Source organism: Anolis carolinensis, chromosome 2 (genome assembly GCF_035594765.1).
Source record: "Anolis carolinensis isolate JA03-04 chromosome 2, rAnoCar3.1.pri, whole genome shotgun sequence".
NCBI lineage: Eukaryota > Metazoa > Chordata > Lepidosauria > Squamata > Dactyloidae > Anolis > Anolis carolinensis.
Window position 1 is genome coordinate 186,343,946 of NC_085842.1, and position 18,905 is coordinate 186,362,850.

The window sequence follows — 18,905 nt, forward strand, 5'->3', positions numbered from 1 at the left end:
CTTCTTTGGTGATTTCTCCCCTTTTCCACTTCTTGTGCATGTCACTTTTGAGCTTTAGCTCAGTTAGAAGTTCTTTGGACATCCATTCTGGCTTCTTTGCACTTGTCTTATTTTTCTTCTTTGTTGGCACTGTTTGCATTTGCGCCTTGAGTATTTCACTTTTGAAAAACTCCCATCCATCCTTAACTCCCTTGTTTTTTAATATTGGTGTCCATGGAATGCCGCTCAGTAATTCCTTCATTTTTTGGAAGTCAGCTCTCTTAAAGTCGAGGAATAGGAAAATATGTAATAACCAGCAGATTGTGTGCATATAGGCCCAAAAATACCTAGCAAATAACCGTCTCCCCATAAGCAGAGACCAAAGTTCACCCTAAGTGCCAGAGACATATGTCAAGTGTCAACAAGAATAGATAAGCTAATGGACAAAAGACAAATTAAGGCTTTTAGGATGTCAAGATAAGACCTGGTGCCATGTAGGAGTGCTAATGACTCCCTGACAAGCTAAGATAGGGGTAAATTCCTCAATTAATGGGAACCCCTGAAAGCCTAGATAGGTTCCTTAGACCCTAATGGAGGGTCAGAGGTCTTGAAAGTAGCCTATATTTTAGGAAAATGCAAAAGTAGCTTTTAGTAAAGTGCAAAGTAAGACTTTTTTGACACTAATTGTCATGGATAATGCCTATATGATGTAAATAGATGAAGGCAAAAATAGTATATAAGGACCTGTGTTTCTTTGTTCTGTACCTTCGCTTTCCTGATTACAGGGGAAAATCCTTCTTATTGCTAATTCTCTCTGGCCACTGAGAATAAACGTCTCTTTTTCTACAGCCACCGGAACTCTCATTGTCTCATTACCTCAAAACCTTTGTCTGCCATTTCAGAGAAGCACAGTTAACAGTCTGAATTCAGAAATATATTATGCACAGTTTGTGGAGGTTTCTGCCTATTTGCCAAAGAAAATATATAATTCAAGTGTGCCTTACAATCGGTGAAATATGGTAGTTGGAGTCATTTGCTGCAATGGTTTTAGAAGTGCATACAGCTGCCTGGCATTAATATGCACAAAGATTCTATATAGCCTCTTACAAACAGAGGACTGCATAAATAGAAAGTAAGATTAACATAAATCCAACCATGCAAGAATGTAAAATGCCTACCTTTGAGTCATAATCTTATAGGCATCTGGCAGATAGCAGCGGATATTCTCCATCTGAGCAGGATCAGAGTCACAGATTTTATCATCTGTCCTGCCATAGTTGGCACTTTCAATCATGATAACATCTGTTCCTGGGCAACGCAATTCTATGGGGTAGCTTTCACAGGACAGTTCTCTCCGGACCACAGCCATCGGAACAGGGGCACGGCTAAAAGCTAGAGAGAGGATATAGAGGCACATTTAATAAAACATTCTGTCTTTACATAAATGCAAACTTTAAAAAAGGTATGAATATACCAATTTTCAGATTATCCCATGCAAAATTTTATACATTACATACGCTTTTTATAGTAGATTTTCTTTAAATAAACTGAACTAATGAAATGTATTAATTCCCAGGATATCTAAAAAAATCACTTGCTAAGTTAGAGTAATAGAATTGGAAGTGCCTTGGACTGCAAGAAGATCCAACCAGTCCATTCTCACTGGAGGGAAGAATATTAGAGGCAAAGATGAAGTACTTTGGCCACATAATGAGAACACAGGAAAACTTAGAGAAGATAATTATGCTGGGGACAATGGAAGGAAAAAGGAAGAGGGGCCGACCAAGGGCAAAATGGATGGATGGTATCCTTGAAGTGACTGGGTTGACCTTGAAGGACCTGAGGGTGGAGATGGCTGACAGGGAACTCTGGTGTGGGCTGGTCCATGAGGTCACGAAGAGTCGGAAGAGACTGAACAAATAAACAACAAGTATTGGAAGAGTCACAAGGGTCGTCCAATCGAACCCGCTACTATGCAGGAAAATACAATCAAAGCACTTCTGACAGACAGCCATCCAGCCTCAACTAAAAAAAATCTTCAGACTCCACCAGACTACACGTTCCACTGCATAGCTGCTTGAATCTATTCCTTCATTTCCCTAGTCCAGGCATCCTCAAACTAAGGTTTGCGAGTCAGATCCAGCCAAGGTCTCTTTCTCAGCTTTCACAGTGCATGCCCCCCCCCCCCCCCGTGCAAACCCTGCCCCCTGCCCTGCAAATCCCATCTTCGGCATACAAACTGCAGCTCACGCCACTCACCACCACACAGAGACACCCTCACTGGGGAAGGAAGGGGGGAAAGAGAAAAGGAAGGGAGGGAGGGGAAAAGCAGGAAAGCAAGAAAGAAAAAAAAGGGATGGAGGAAAGGGAAGGCAGGCAGGCAGGCAGGCAGGCAGGCAAAAGCAGAAGAAGAAAAGTAAGAAAAAATGTAGGTTGGAAACAGAGAGGGAAGGAATTCAGAATGTGTGGCATAGTGGTTTGAACCTCGGACTGTGGCTCTGAACCCAGAGTTACTTAATTCAAATCACACTCTTGGCCTCAGATGAAAACAAAGGAAAATCCCCTTTGAATCAATCTTGATCTGAAAATTATGTGCTAGCATTGCCTTAGGGTCGCACTCAGTCTGAAAAGATTAGAAGGCACACAACAACAACAACAACCCTAATTAACTTGGTTATCTCATCAGCCAGACCGGCCACTGAAATACTGGTAAGTTTATGTAGGCTAAAATTATTCTTCATCTAAAATACTGAATTGTTCATTCATTTTTTGGCACTACAAATAAGATATGTGCAGTGTGCATAGAAATTTGAATTGTTTTTTTCAAACTATAGTCCGCCCCCAACAGTCTAATGGACCATGAACCGGCACTAAGCTTAAAAAGTTTGGGAATCCCTGTCCTAGTCTCTAGAGCAAAAGAAAACAAGCCTGCCCTATCCTCTGGATAGCTTAGCAAATGAAATGGGTGAAACAAAATATTTTTGAGAATGCCAATAAACTGGACAAATGGCTCGCAAGACAAATAAGAAAGAAAAAACAAAGTCAACAAATTCTAAAAATTAGGACACAGGATAAAGAAGCAGTAAGAGATGAGAGAATAAGTGAAGAATTTAAGAAATATTATAAGAAACTGTATACAAAAAACCCTATAAATCTAGAGGAGATAGCACAATATTTAAGTAGACAAGGTCTGCAAAAGATAACTGAGAAGCAAAGACAAAAATTAAATAACGAGATTACAGAGGAAGAATTTAAACATGTGATAAAAAAAAACTTAGAGGCCAATAAATCTCCAGACCCAAATGGCGTCATAGCAGGATTCTATAAAATAACACAAAATGAAATAATGCAATTCTTGAAAAAGTTAATGAATCAGGCCTTAATGACAGAAGCAGAAATGACAATGATATATAAAGAGGGATCCAAACCAGAAGAGGTCCGAAATTACAGACCCTTATCACTACTCAATAATAATTACAAAATATTTACAAAAATGATGGCAAATGGGTTTAGAGAATTTTTAAACGATTGGATAGCAGAAGAACAGACAGGTTTTTTACCAAAGTAAAAAGTAAAGGGTTTCCCCTGACGTTAAGTCCAGTCATGTCTGACTCTGGGGGTTGGTGCTCATCTCCATTAACCAAATTGAATTATTAAATATAATGTTAAAATAATAACTGACACAATTGAGTATTATGAATCTATCACCAAAAAAAACTAGGACTATTATCACTGGACGCAGAAAAGGCCAACAATTTAAATTTTTGGGATTTTTTAAATTACTATTTCAAGAATTAGACATAGGTTGGCAATTTCAAAATGGTATCAATGTGGTTTATGAATGTCAAACAGCAAAGATTAGGATCAATGGGCAAGTAACAGAAAAATTCAGTATAAGTAAAGGTACAAGGCAAGGATGCCCTTTAATAATTATTTTTGCTTTAGAAATTTTACTTCGAAGTATAAAGGAGGATAAAAATTTGCAAGGAATTAAATTAGACAAACAAGGTGAGGGCATTTGCAGACGATGTAATCTGCATAATTGAAGATCCTAAATGTAATATTAAAAATTGGCTATCTAAAATCGAAGAATTTGGGAGATTTGCAGGTTTTAAAATTAATAAAAAAAGAAAATGATATTAACAAAAAATATGGCAGAAAGCAGCAAGGAAGAATTACGGGAAATATCGGGATTGGAAACTTGTTCAAAAATAAAATATTTGGGGCTATGGATTTCAGCAAAAAATAATCAGCTCCTAAAATTAAACTATTACACAAAATGGAATGAAATTAAAAAGGACCTTGAAACTTGGAAGAATTTAAATCTGTCCTTATTAGGTCATGTGGCTACAATAAAAATGAGTATTCTACCTCTTTCAAAACATGCCAATAATAAGAAACACTAAAATATTCAAGGATTGGAACAAAGAAATAACTAAATTTATATGGAAAAATAAAAAGCCTAGAATAAAATATACCACAATGATCACTCCTAAAAATAAAGGTGGATTGGGGCTCCTGGATCTCAGATTATATCATGAAGCATGCTCCCTGGAATGGATTAAAGATTGGGCAAATCTAAAAAAAAAAAAATTAACATTGGAAGGTCATGACCTAAGAAGAGGGCGGCATGGATATATGTGGTATGGCAAATTGAAAGTGGAGAAAAAGGTTGGTAATTATTTTATTAGATCATCCTTGATTAAAGTATGGAATAAATATAAAAGCTATTTTTATACAAAGACACCATTGTGGCTATCTCCCCTTGAAGCTAACCAAAGAAGGTTACTAGGATGGACTAACTGGATGACTTCCAAGGAAATTTTAAAAGAAGCACAAATCAAGCTACACCCCAAATTAAAGACCTAGAGGAATTACAAAAGGTTAACAAAAATGTCTCTTGGTACTAATACAGTAGAGTCTCACTTATCCAACACTCACTTATCCAACGTTCTGGATTATCCAACGCATTTTTGTAGTCAATGTTTTCAATATATCGTGATATTTTGGTGCTAAATTCATAAATACAGTAATTACTACATAGCATTATTGCGTATTGAACTACTTTTTCTGCAAAATTTGTTGTCTGACATGATGTTTTGGTGCTTCATTTGTAAAATCATTACCTAATTTGATGTTTAATAGGCTTTTCCTTAATGCCTCCTTATTATCCAACATATTCGCTTATCCAACATTCTGCCAGCCTGTTTATGTTAGATAAATGAGACTCTACTGTATATACAAATTAAAGAATCTTATAAAAAAAGATAAAATAATGGGTTTTAATATAGAGAAGGGATTTTGAGACATTCTACTCCAAAGAGAGAAAAAAGTCATATCAATTTTATATAAGAAATTATTAGAATGGGCAACGGAGATAGAGATTACAAATTAAATGGTAAAATGGGCAGAAAACATAGGGAGGCCAATAAAATTGCAGGAATGGGAGTCAATTTGGACAAAGAAAAAAAATACACATATGCGACAGATCTTGGCTTAAAGTAATACACAGATTTATTATTTATTTAAAACATTTATACCCCGCCCTTCTCACCCGAGGGGACTCAGGGCGGCTTACAAAAATTGGCAAAATTTAATGCCCAAATTGCAATCATAAAAACAAAATAATATAAACAGATTTGTTAATAACATTGTTAAAACACATTATAAAAACCTTAAAAATGTATATATAATTAATTCCATTCATCCGAGATCCTCATGCTTCATCCTTAAATCAGGCCATGTCAACTTTGTCATTTACTCATCAAAAGCTTGGGCACATAACCATGTTTTCACGGCCCTTCTGAATCCCAGCAGGGTAGGAGCCTGGTATCTGACACCTAAAAAAATAGGTCTAATGTATAAAAATGTTAATAACAAATGTTGGAGATGTAAGGAATAAGTAGGATCTTACTTCCACATGTGGTGGAAATGTAAAAAAATAAACTATTGGAAAATTATTCAATTAGAGTGCAATAAAATATTAAATTTAAAATTGTAAATGAAATCAGAATTATTCTTATTAGGCCTTTATGACCCTCAGGAAAACAAAGATTCAAATAAGGATAAACTTTTTACTTTTTTTATAACCGCTGCAAGAATTCCACTAGCAAAATTTTGGAAATCAGAAAACTTACCCACTAAAGAGTTATGGATAGAAAAAATTATACAGATAAAGGGCATGGATAAATTAACATTTTTAATCAAGAAAAACACCGGTAACGCTATGAAAGAAACGGACTGGACAGCTTTTGAAGAATACTTGAAAAAAAACTACAACTAGAGAAAGAAGAGGAAAAAAAATTGGAAGAAGGAAGAATGGAAGTCATTCTACCCCCCCCCCCTCCCTATTTTAGTCACTTTCCCTGGCTTATAGCCGGATCCCCTTTCCTTCCTTTGCCTTCCCTGAAACCACCCTAACCCACGACTATAACCCCTTAATCCCACTATCCAAACCCCCCTTCCTTCCCCTCCCAACCAAAAACCCTTTCCTACCTACCCCTCTGACTACCCTCCCCCCTCCTTCCTTTAGAATATTTTTAAAAAAAGAAAACAAGCCTGCCCTATTTTCAATGTGACATCCTTTCAAATACAGTAGAGTCTCACTTATCCAACATAAACAGGCTGGCAGAACACTGGATAAGCAAAAATCTTGGATAATAAGGAGGGATTAAGGAAAAGTCTATTAAACATCAAATTATGTTATGATTTTACAAATTAAGCACCAAAACATCATGCTTTACAACAAATTGATAGAAAAACAGTTCAGTACATGATAACGTTATGTAATAATTACTGTATTTATAAATTTAGTACCAAAATTTTGCAATTTATTGAAAAATTGACTACAAAAACATTGACTACTAAAAGGCAAACTGCGTTGAATACAGAACCTTGGATAAGCGGAGCTTGGATAAGCAACACTCTACTGTATTTATAAACATGGCTATCGTGTCCCCTCTCGGCTTTCTTTACTCCAAGCTTTACTCCTCATAGTGCTTATTTTCAAACCTTTAATCATTGGGCACATTTCCCTGGATACATTCCAGTTTATGGACAACGTTTTTTTGTATGTATGAATACATACAAAAAGGACAAAACTAACTAACTATAACTAACTAACCAACAGAAAGGCTAATCTATGAGCCTCTCACCCACTGCCTGCTGATTTTTCTTTTTAATCTGTTCCTTTTAAATACTCCTGTATTTTCCTGAAAATAAGACATTCCCTGAAAATAAGACCTAGTAGAGGTTTGGGGGAATTGCCAAATATAAGACATTCCCCGAAAGTAAGACCTAGGAGGAGGGAGCCACTGCCACCGAGAAAGGCACATGCGGAGCAAAGAAGGAGGGAAAGGCACATGCTTTTCTCTCCTTGTCCTTTGCCTTCCCAGTGGTGGTGGCTCCCCCCTCCCAATCTGCCGAGGAAGGCAAGGACAAGGAAGAAAAGGTGAGCGCCTTTCCCTCCTGGTCCTTCACCTTCCTCAGTGGCAGCAGCTCCTCCCTCCACTGAGGAAGGCAAGGACAAAGAGGGAAAGGAAAGCTTTTCCCTCCTTGTCCATCGCCTTCCCGGTGGCGGCGGCTCCCTCCTCCTCCGCCGAGGAAGACGTGTGTAGTGTGAAAGAGGGAAAGGCGCACCTTTCCCTCCTTCTACTTCATGCTGCGCGCGCCTTCCTCAGCAGAGGAGGGAGCAAAATAAGACATCCCATGCAAATAAAACTTAACTTGTCTTTGGGAACAAATTTAATATAAAACACTGTCTAATTTTCGGGGAAATATGGTCTTGTACAATCGCTCTTCTACTTTTAATAACATTCTGGTAGTTCTGAAAGTCCAAAATAAATATCACCCTCATTAAAACAACTAATGAAATTATAAGTCCCAATCTTGCTTGTGTTGTACTGATCCATGTAGTACTGATCCTTGTACAACCTAAAAGACGGCTTTATACATGGACTTCACCAGATGGTCAACACCGAAATCAGACTGACTACATCCTTTGCAGCCAAAGGTGGCGGACATCCATCTAGTCAATGAAAACAAGACCTGGAACTGACTGTATTTCAGATCACGAACTTCTTATTGCAAAATTTAGAATCAGACTAAAGAGAATTGGGAAAATACACAGACCAATTAGATATGATCTCACAAATATTCCTAGTGAATATGCAGTGGAGGTGAAGAATAGATTTCAGGGACTAGATTTAATAAATAGAGTCCCAGAAGAACTATGGACAGAAGTCCACAACATTGTTCAGGAAGCAGCAACAAAGTACATCCCAAAGAAAAAGAAAACCAAGGAGGCAAAGATGGTTGTCTGCTGAGACACTGGAAGTAGCCCAAGAAAGAAGGAAGGCGGAGATATGCCCAACTAGAGACAAAGAACTATTTTAAAACAAGCAATGCATGGAAGTGGAAGAAGACAATATGATAGGAAGGACAAGAGATCTCTTCCAGAAAATCAGAAACATCGGAGGCAAATTTCAGGCAAAAATGGGCATGATCAAAAACAAAGAGACCTAACAGAAGCTGAAGAGATCAAGAAAAGGTGGCGAGAATATACGGAAGATCTGTATAAGAAGGATAATAATATAGAGGATAGCTTTGACGGTGTGGTGAATTAGAACCAGACTGCCTGAGGAGTGAGGTTGAATGGGCCTTAAGAAGCATCGCCAATAACAAGGCAGCAGGAGACAATGGGATCCCAGCTGAGTTGTTTAAAATCTTGGAAGGTGATGCTGTCAAGGTGATGCATGCCATATGCCAGCAAATATGGAAAACACAAGATTGGCCATCAGATTGGAAAAAATCAATTTATATCCCCATACCAAAAAAGGGAACCACTAAAGAATGCTCAAACTTCCGTACAGTGGCACTTATTTCCCATGCCAGTAAGGATATACTCAAGATCCTGCAAGGAAGACTCCAGCAACACATGGAGCGAGAGTTGCCAGATGTACAAGCTGGGTTCAGAAAAGGCAGAGGAACGAGAGACCAAATTGCCAATATCCGCTGGATAATGGAGGAATTTCAGAAAAACATCTACTTCTGCTTTATTGATTATTCTAAAGCCTTTGACTGTGTTGATCATAATAAACTATGGCATCTTCTTGGTAGCATGGGGATATCAAGAAACCTTGTCTGTTTCCTGAGAAATCTGTATAAAGACCAAGTAGCCACAGTAAGAACAGATCACGGAACAACAGACTGGTTCAAGATTGGGAAAGGAGTACGGTATTTTCACCCTACCTATTCAACTTGTACGCAGAACACATCATGCAACGTGCAGGGCTTGCCGAATCCAAGGCCGGAGTTAAAATTGCTGGAAGTAACATTTACAACCTTAGGTATGCAGATGATACCACTCTGATGGCCGAAAGTGAGGAAAAGCTGAGGAGCCTTATCACCAGGGTGAAAGAAGAAAGTGCAAAAGCTGGGTTGCAGTTAAACACCAAGAAAACCAAAATCATGGCAGCTACATCTATTGATAACTGGCAAATAGAAGGAGAAAATGTGGAGGCAGTGACAGACGTTATATTTCTAGGCATGAAGATCACTGCAGATGCAGACTGCAGCCAGGAAATCAGAAGATGTCTACTTCTTAGGAGGAAAGCAATGGCCAACCTTCAGAAAATAGTGAAGAGCAGAGACATTACACTGGCAACGAAGGTCCGCATAGTCAAAGCAATGGTATTCCCCATAGTAACCTATGGTTGCGAGAGCTGGACCATAAGGAAGGCTGAGCAAAGGAAGATAGATGCCTTCAAACTTTGGTGCTAGAGGAAAATCCTGAGATTGCCTTGGACCGCAAGAAGATCCCACCAGTCCATCCTCCAGGAAATAATGCCCGACTGCTCACTGGAGGGAAGGATACTAGAGGCAAAGATGAAGTATTTTGGTCACATCATGAGAAGACAGGAAAGCTTGGAAAAGATCACGATGCTGGGGAAAATGGAAGGAAAAAGGAAGAGAGGTGGTATCCTTGAAGTGACTGGCTTGACCTTGAAGGAACTGGGGGCGGCAACAGCTGAGAGGGAGCTCTGGCATGGACTGGTCCATGAGGTCACAAAGAGTCGGAAACGACGATGTGATTGAGCAGCAGCAGCAATCTTGCTTGTAGTTGGGCTTGGTATCCCTAATCTCCAAAGAACCAGAAAAAACTTGTTCTTTTTCTTTTCTTTTCTTTAAAAAAATCTTTATTACAGTTTTCCATTTAAAACAAAGTATAAAGTGAATCTAAAATCATGAAGAACATATAAAATCATAGAAAGTTTGGAGAGAGAGAAAAGTAAAGTAGCAAGAAGAGAAAGTAGTCGGTGGGAAGGGGGAGGGGTTGACAATACAAGAAGAAAAAAAGAGGGGGGAAAGAAGTTGTGTCCAAGAAGTGTCAAGATAAGAGTGATAGAAAATAAGAAAGATCTAGATTTTCTTTGGTGATGACTTTCCGGGACTCTTCTAGGAGAATTTTAGTCCTTCTATGTTTCTGGTTCTTTGGTTCATATCTTCATGTTTTTGCTCCTTATTTGGTTTTTAATATATTTCTTACTTTTCTTAACCTTTTATCCTTTGTTTATTTTATATTTTCTATTTTTATATCAGTATCTTATAATGTTTTTGTTTTAAGTATTCTGTAACTCTACTCCAATCTGTCTCTTTTATAGATATGCCTTTACTTTTGAATAGTAAGAAGGTATGTCTGTCCATATTTCTTATATCTTGGGCTTTATTTAATTATTTCTCGTCTGGTATCTCATTTTTCTTCCAAAATTTGGCATAGCAAATTCTTGCTGCTGTTGTTAGGAGGGAGAGTAATTTGTCTTTACTTTTATCATTTTACATTTTATCACTTTTACATTTTTAGCTCATATATGCCTAGTAAAAATAATTCCGGTTTATGTGGTATTTTTATTTCTAGTATTTTTTCTAACATATCTCTTACTTACTTCCAAAATTTCTTAGCCTTTCCACACGTCCACCACATATGGTGGAAGGATCCATCGTACTCTTCACACTTCCAGCATTTCTTACATTTTTATAATATTTTCCTAATTTTTGTGGCATCACATACCACCTAAAGGCCATCTTATACCAATTTTCCTTTAAGTCTGTTGCGTAGCTGTACTTTAATTTTCTCTCCCATATTTTTTGCCATTCTTCCATTTTTAAACTCCTACCTATGTTTTCTCTCCATCTTGTCAGGTAAGATTTTTCGGTCTCTTTTGTCTCCCATTCCAATAATTGTTTATAAATTTTTGTTATTACTTTTCTGTTTGCTTGCATGATTTTGTCCCAAAATTGATTTGTATCTGTAAACCCTACTACTATCTTTTTTGAAATGTTCCTTAAACTGCCAATTGGAACCAGGAGATATTTTTGTCCAATTTATTCATTTCTTGTTGTGTTTTTAATATCCAATTTCCATTTTCTTTAATTAATAAGTCTTTATATTTTAGCCAATTTTGCCATCCTAATGTTCTTCTTGGGAGGCCTCTAATGGTGAAGTCCATAAAGGTGTTTTTTCATATAATTTTCCTTTATATTTTTCCCATATTTTAAGAATTGTTGATCTTACAAAATGATTTCCAAAAAAAATTTCTATACATTTTTTCTCATACCAGAGATATGAGTGCCATCCTAATCATAAATCTATCCCTTCCAGATTCAAAATTTTACTGTTTTCTAATTTGGCCCATTCTTTAGTCCATAATAGTGTAGATGCCTCAAAATACAATCTTAAATCAGGTGTTGGCAAGCCCTCCCCTCTTCCTTTCATCGATCATATATTTTCTTTTTATTCTAAGTTTCTTTCCTTGCCAAATAAATTTCATTATGTCTTTGTTCCATTCTTTTAAAAATTTCTGGTTCCTAATTACTGGTAGATTCTGGAACAGAAATAGCATTTTTGATAGTATATTCATCTTAATACAGGCTATTCTGCCCGGTAACGATAATTTCAGGTTTTTCCAATTTTTCAGGTCATTTTTTATCTCTTTCCACTTTTGTATATACAGTAGAGTCTCACTTATCCAAGACTTGCTTATCCAAGCCTTTGGATAATCCAAGCCATTTTTGTAGTCAATGTTTTCAATATATCGTGATATTTTGGTGCTACATTTGTAAATACAGTAATTACAACATAACATCACTGCTTATCCAAGCTTCTGCCGGCCCGTTTAGCTTGGATAAGTGAGACTCTACTGTAGTTGTTTTGTAATAGCTGTGAGTTTTTATGTGTTAGTATAATCCCTAAATATTTTATTTTGGATGTTATTTGTATATTCCATTTTTCTTTTAGTTTTTCTTGTTCCTTTTTGGATATATTTTTTGTAATTCCTTTTGTTTTTTCCATATTTATTCTAAACCCTGTTACTTCCCCAAATTTCTGTATTGTTTCCAACCAATTTCCTAGTCTCTCACATGGGTCTTCGATTATACAAATAATATCATCGACGAAGGCCCTAAGTTTGTAATCTTGCCCTTGTATTCGTGCCCCTTTCAGTTCTTTTGTTCTCTAATTTTATTTAATAATATTTCCAATGTCCAGATAAGTATTAGCAGTGAGAGAGGGCACCCCTGCCTTGTACCTTTTTCGATTTTTATTTCTTCAGTTTCCTGCCCCTTTATTATTATTTTAGCATTTTGCTGTTCATATATTGCATCTATAATATTTTGGAAGTGATATCCCATGTCCATTTCCTTTAATAGAAATTTGAAAAAAGACCAATTTACATTATTGAATGCTTTTTCAGCATCAAGGGCTAACAGTAGCATTTTTTTTATTTCTTATCTCATAATACTCAACTAAGTCCACTATAGTTCTCACATTATCTTTTTGATATCTATTTGGTAAAAAGCCTAATTGTTCCTCTTTTATCCAATTTTGTAGAAAATTTTTAAATCTCTCCGTTATTATGGTACTAAATAATTTGTAATCCAAATTTAATAGTGATATCGGTCTATAGTTTTTTTATTTTTTCGGGATCCGAATTTTCTTTATGTATTATACAAATGTTTGCTTTTTTCCATGTCTCAGGCATCTTAGCATTTTCTCTTATATTATTCATAACTCTTTTAAAATATGGGATTAATTCTTTCTGGAAAGTTTTGTAATATATTGCTGAAAGTCCGTCTGGGCCCAGGGCTTTATTTGTTTTCAAATTTTTATAGCTTTTTGAATCTCATATTCCATAATTTCTTTGTTTAATTCCTCTCTTTGTATCTCAGAAATTTTTTGGATCTTATATCCCTCTATATACTGCACTATCTTTTCCTCCTCTATTAGTTCCTTTTTATAAAGTGATTCATAATATTTTTTAAATTGGTCTTCTATTTCTTTATCTTGGGTAAGAATTTTATCTTCCTCTTTCAATCTTGTTATATATGTTTTTTCTCTCTCTCTTTTAATTTTGTTTGACAACCATCTTCCCGGCTTGTTGGAATTATGGAAAGAGTCTTGTTTCATACATTTTAGTTGTTTTGCTCTTTCTTCCATCTCCATGAATTCCCTCTGTTTATGTAGAGTTTCCAGATTTTTTTGGATTTCTCTATCTTTTGGGTTTAATTTCAATTTGGTTTCTTCTTTATCTATCTCCTCCAATATTTGGTTTATTTTCCTTTTCTTTCCTTATTTTTTCTCGCTTTTTGTTGAATAAAGTTCCCTCTTACCACGGCCTTACTTGCTTCCCATATTGTAAATAAATTGGTTTCTGGGGTATCATTTATTTCAAAATACTCTTTTAAAATGTTTCTATTCTTTTCTATATCCTCTTCTTTTTTTAATAGATTATCATCCAATCTCCAATTTTGAGTCCCTCTTTTATAGCCAATTCTAATGGACAATGATCTGATTCCATTCTTGGTAATATTTTAACTTTTCCAACCTTCATCACTAGAGAATTTGATACCCATACCATATCAATTCTCGACCAGCTTTGATATCTGGCTGAGAAGAAAGTGTAGTCTTTGACTTTTTCATTTTTTTTTTTATTCTCCAACTATCTTTCAAATTCAGATCATTCATCATTCTTATCATTGATTTTGGTAGATTCCCTATCTTATTTGACTTATTTCCCCTCATATTTATTATTATTTTTGATCTATCCAATTCATTATTTAATACTCCATTAAAATCACCCAATATGATCAGGTGATCGTATTCTTGTCCACTTATTTGGGTATTTAATTTTTCTATGAAATTTGATTTTGCACCATTTGGTGTGTAGATATTGCATACCCACAGTAGGATCCAAGAAAATTTCCTTTCTATTGTATGCTGATGACATGGTTCTAATCTCACTTACCCAAATTGGGCTGAGAAGATTGCTTTCAAAGCTTGGCACTTATTGTTCTGAAGAAAAGCTGAATATTAACTATAATAAAACAAAAGTAATCGTGTTTGGAAGAAGACACTCTCAACACAGATGGACCATCAGGGGTCACCAAATTGAACAATGCCAGGAATTTAAGTACCTTGGAATCCATTTCACAGAAAAACTATCTTGGAAATCCCATATAGAACATACTAAAACAGTGGCTTTGAAAACTATTGGAGCAATCCTCAGATTTTACAACACTGCAGGGGGTCATCTTGTTGTCCCAGCGCTCAAAATATTCCAGAGTAAAGTCATAGCCCAGATTTTGTATGGTGCTGCTGTTTGGGGATGGGATGAGACTCAGACAGTGAAACTAGAGACCCTTCAAAATACATTTCTTAAGAAACTACTGAGGCTCCCACTAGGCGCACCAGCCGCCTTAGTCCGGGCAGAGGTTGGTCTCCCTTCCATTAGATCACGTATTCATTTCACCCTATTTAATTATTGGAGATGTGTAAAAGATTCATCAGTTAGGGTCCTCCCCAGGGGATGTTTTGAACAGATAGCAAAATGCAAACTCTGGAATACAAGATACCAGAAGCTGCTTGAATTTCACCCCACTCTGACCAATACACCCTCCATCTTGAACTCAAGGGAGAAGGCTCAAGGAATATATTTTCAATCACAGTGTTCACCTGGATAGGCAGGTTATTAATAACTCAAAATTTTCCCACTGGTACAGACTGTACAAACTTGACCATGATAGGACTATCTACCTGACTAGTCTCACATTTCCAAAACTTAGGCAAGCCTTCACAGCCCTTCGTTTCCAAAGTATGCTCACAGCAGTGATTGATGGTAGATATACAGGCATCCCTCTGGCTCTTCGTTTATGTGTGTGTGGGGCCCCGGAAATTGAGGATTTGCCTCACTATTTGTTTTCCTGCCCTCTGTATTCTGAGCCAAGAACTAAAATTCTGGGACCTATTCTTTATCCCCTCCTAATGAATACGGTGTAGGAAAGGATTTTCTACCTTCTGTCCGACACTAACCCTGCAGTTACTCATAAGGTGGCCCTTTTTGCCCTGGCAGCTCAGAAAATCCGGGCAAAACTGATCTCCGATGTCGCGGTTGACTGTGCTGGGGATGCTTTTAACTAATAGTGGTTTTTATATCCAAGGTGTTCCCTGCTTGGATTTTAATAATGCTGTACTTACTTGGTTTTATCTTGTTTTTAATTATGTTGGTGCTAATCCATGAAATATGCAGTATTTGAAGGGCATATCCTGACATTGATATTTGCAGCATTTTAATGTTTTAATGATTTATATAGGGTTTTAATGGCATGTTTTATATTGTATTTGATGGTCTGGCTTTTGTCTATTTGTCTGTTTGTCTTGCATGCGAAAGACCTATGGTCTAAGCCAGGGGTCCCCAAACTAAGGCCCGGGGGCCGGATGTGGCCCTCCAAGGTCTTTTACCTGGCCCCTGCCCTAATTTTTAGACTTAGGATTGATCTAAGTCTACCTGGTCTTTGGAGGTCTTTTTGCTTACCTATGGTCTTATGGGATCATCTATATGGTCTTTGAAGGTCTATTTGCTTAGCTACGGCCTTTTGATACCATCTAGATGGCTTTTGGAGGTCACTTTCCTTACCTATGGTCCTATGAGACCATCTAGATGGCCTTTGGAGGTCTCTTTGCTTACCTACGGTCTTATGAGATTGTCTTGATCAGAGGTCCCCAAACTAAGGCCCATGGGACCCCCAAGGTCATTGACCTGGCCTCTGTCCGAAACTTTAGACTTAGAGTTGACCTAAATCTGAAATGACTTGAAGGCACACAATAACAACAATCTTAATTTTAGAATATTTCATCATAGTCCGGCCCCCCAAACAGTCTGAGGGACTGTGAATCGGCCCTCCACTTAAAAAGTTTGAGGACCCCTGGTCTAAGCATTAAATAAATTTGGTTTTGGAGTATATTTTTATTTCTTCCATTTATGCTATTTCTCCTTCTTGTTCTTCTTCTATTTCTGTTTCTTTATTTTTTCTTCTTCTTCTTCTTCTTCTTCGTCTTCTTCTTCTTCTTCTTCTTCTTCTTCTTCTTCTTCTTCTTCTTCCTGTTTCGTTCTCCTCTGCCTCTTCCAAATTCACTATCTCCGTAGTTGTTCTTATATTTATTCCATACTGACCTACATCCATGTCTTCTTTTTCTGGGGATTGTTCTTTTTCAATGCCACATCCTTTCAAATATTTAAACATGACTGTCTATCTGATCAAAACATAATAGAGTGGGACTATGACTTCCTCACAACCTAGACACTGCACTCCCATTAATGCAGCCTAGAATTGCATTGGCTTTCTTAGCTGTTGAATCACACTGTTGACTCAGGTTTAGGTTTTGGTCTACTAAGACTCTAAGTTCCCTTCACATGGACTGTTTTCAAGCCAGGTGCCACCATCTGAAAACTGTGCATTTCGTTTTATTTTTTAAGTGCATTGTCGTACATTTCTCAATATTGTTTTTTTTTTTAGTTTTGGTCCATTTTTCTTTATCTGATTAGGTCATTTTGGACTGTGATTCTGTCATTAGGGTGTTAGGTATCCCTCCCCATTTGGTGTAAATTTGATAAACATGCCTTCTATTCCATCATTCAAGTCACTGATAAAGATGCTTAATAGCACTGGGTCCAGGGCAGAAGCCTTTGACAAACAACTGGTCACTTCTCTCCAGAATGAGGAAGAACCAATGGTGAGCACCCTTTGTGTATGGTCAGTCAACCAGTTCCTAATCCACCTAACTCTAGCTTTGTCTAGTCCATATTTTATTAGCTTCTTTGTGAGAATGTCATGGGGAACCTTGTCAAAGGCCTTACTGATATGTTATATCCTCAGCATGCTCTTCATTTACCAAGCTTGTAATTCTATCAAAAGATGAAGTAAAATTCATCTGGCAAGACTTTTATTTTTGAGAAACCCTGACTTTCCGAGAGTATGACATTCGTTTCTAAGTGCCTAAAGACTGTTTGTTTAGTGATCTTTCCTGGTATTGAGGTCAGGCTGACTAGGTAGTAATTGTTTGGGTCATCTTTATTCTCCCTTTTTGAAGATGGAGACAACATTTGTCCTCCTCCAGTCTGCTGGGACTGCTCCTATTTCCCAGAAGTTTTCAGAGATGATGGCCAGTGGTTCTGAAATTATTTTTGCCAGTTTTTAAATAACCTTTGGTGTAGTTCATCAGGCCCTGGAAGCTTGAATACATTCAGATTAGCCAGATATTCATGTACTGCCTTTTACCTATTATGTGCTACTTTTCTTCTACTGAATCCTCTGCTCCATCTTTATGTCTTGTCAATTTATTTTATAATTTATTGGGTTGTTTTTTATTTGTTTATATATTACGGTCGGCATTGAATGTTTGCCACTATGTATTTTGTTGTAAGCCATCTTGAGTCCCTTCAAGGAAATAGGGCGGGCTATAAATAAAGTTTCATTCATTCATGCATTGCCAAGTTGGGCACTGTTAACTCTTGGGAAGAGGATCGAGCCAATGAAAGTGATGAATCATTCCGTCTTTTCTGTCCTAATGTTATGGTAGGTTATTAGAAAACACGCTAAGCCTTACTTGAAATGGGAAAAGAAAAATGCAGGTTTACTTTGACTAGCCAGGCAACACGAAACATTCACACAAAAACATTCATACAAAATGTGTTGTCGAAGGCTTTCATGGCCAGGATCACAGGGTTGTTGTATGTTTTCTGGGCTGTATGGCCATGTTCCAGAAGTATTCTCTCCTGACATTTCACCCATATCTATAGCAGGCATACTCAGAGGTTATGAGGTTCCTTGCTTAGTTTCTCCATACCTCACAACCACTGAGGATGCCTGCCATAGATGTGGGCGAAACGTCAGGAGAGAATACTTCTGGAACATGGCCATACAGCCCGGAAAACATACAACAACCCTGTGATTCACACAGGGCTGGCCCTAGGAAATTTTCAAGTGTAAGCAAGCAGTATTTTTGGCGCCCCCCCCCCCCCCCCCGCGACAAACCAATAACTGAAAAATAAAAGGTAGAAGGTAGAGGTGAATAGAACACACACACGGCACATATGGTCCCTGCATATGTGTTTGTATGTGTCTGTGTGTGTATCTTATATATACATACACATGCACACAATGTGGAAAATATGTGGCAAGGTAGATAGATAGGTAGGGAGCCAAGGCAGAAGAACCTTCCCTGGAGCAAGGCCTAATAATAATAATAATAATAATAATAATAATAATAATAATAATAATAATAATAATAAATCATCCCAACAAAGGATTCCCCCAGGCAGGAAGCAGTCAAGCAATTGAAACATTTATACCTGCCTCCAACAGACAAGAGTTCTTTCTTTCTCCCACCCTGGACTTTCTGCAGATATATAAACCCCACTTGATTAGTTTCCAACCTCTAAGGATGCCTGCCATAGATACAGGCGAAATGTCAGGAGAGAATGCTTCTGGAACATGGCCATACAGCCCAGAAAGCTCACAGCAACCCACTTGTCTTTACTGTATTACAAAAATGTAATGTGCACCTCAATTTTGGAATAGTAATTTAGGCAAAA

General features: G+C 37.2%; 1 protein-coding gene across 20 annotated transcripts in view; it reads right to left on the minus strand.

Annotated features, from left to right (window-relative positions):
• The window catches only part of adgrl3 (adhesion G protein-coupled receptor L3), a 463,017-nt gene that overhangs the window by 376,877 nt on the left and 67,235 nt on the right, over nt 1-18,905 (minus strand). For all 20 annotated transcript variants that reach the window (XM_062974088.1, XM_062974092.1, XM_062974094.1 and 17 more), the window contains exon 3: nt 1,158-1,371. In XM_062974088.1, the coding sequence (XP_062830158.1) occupies nt 1,158-1,371 (214 nt within the window). The remainder of the gene's footprint in view (nt 1-1,157; nt 1,372-18,905) is intronic.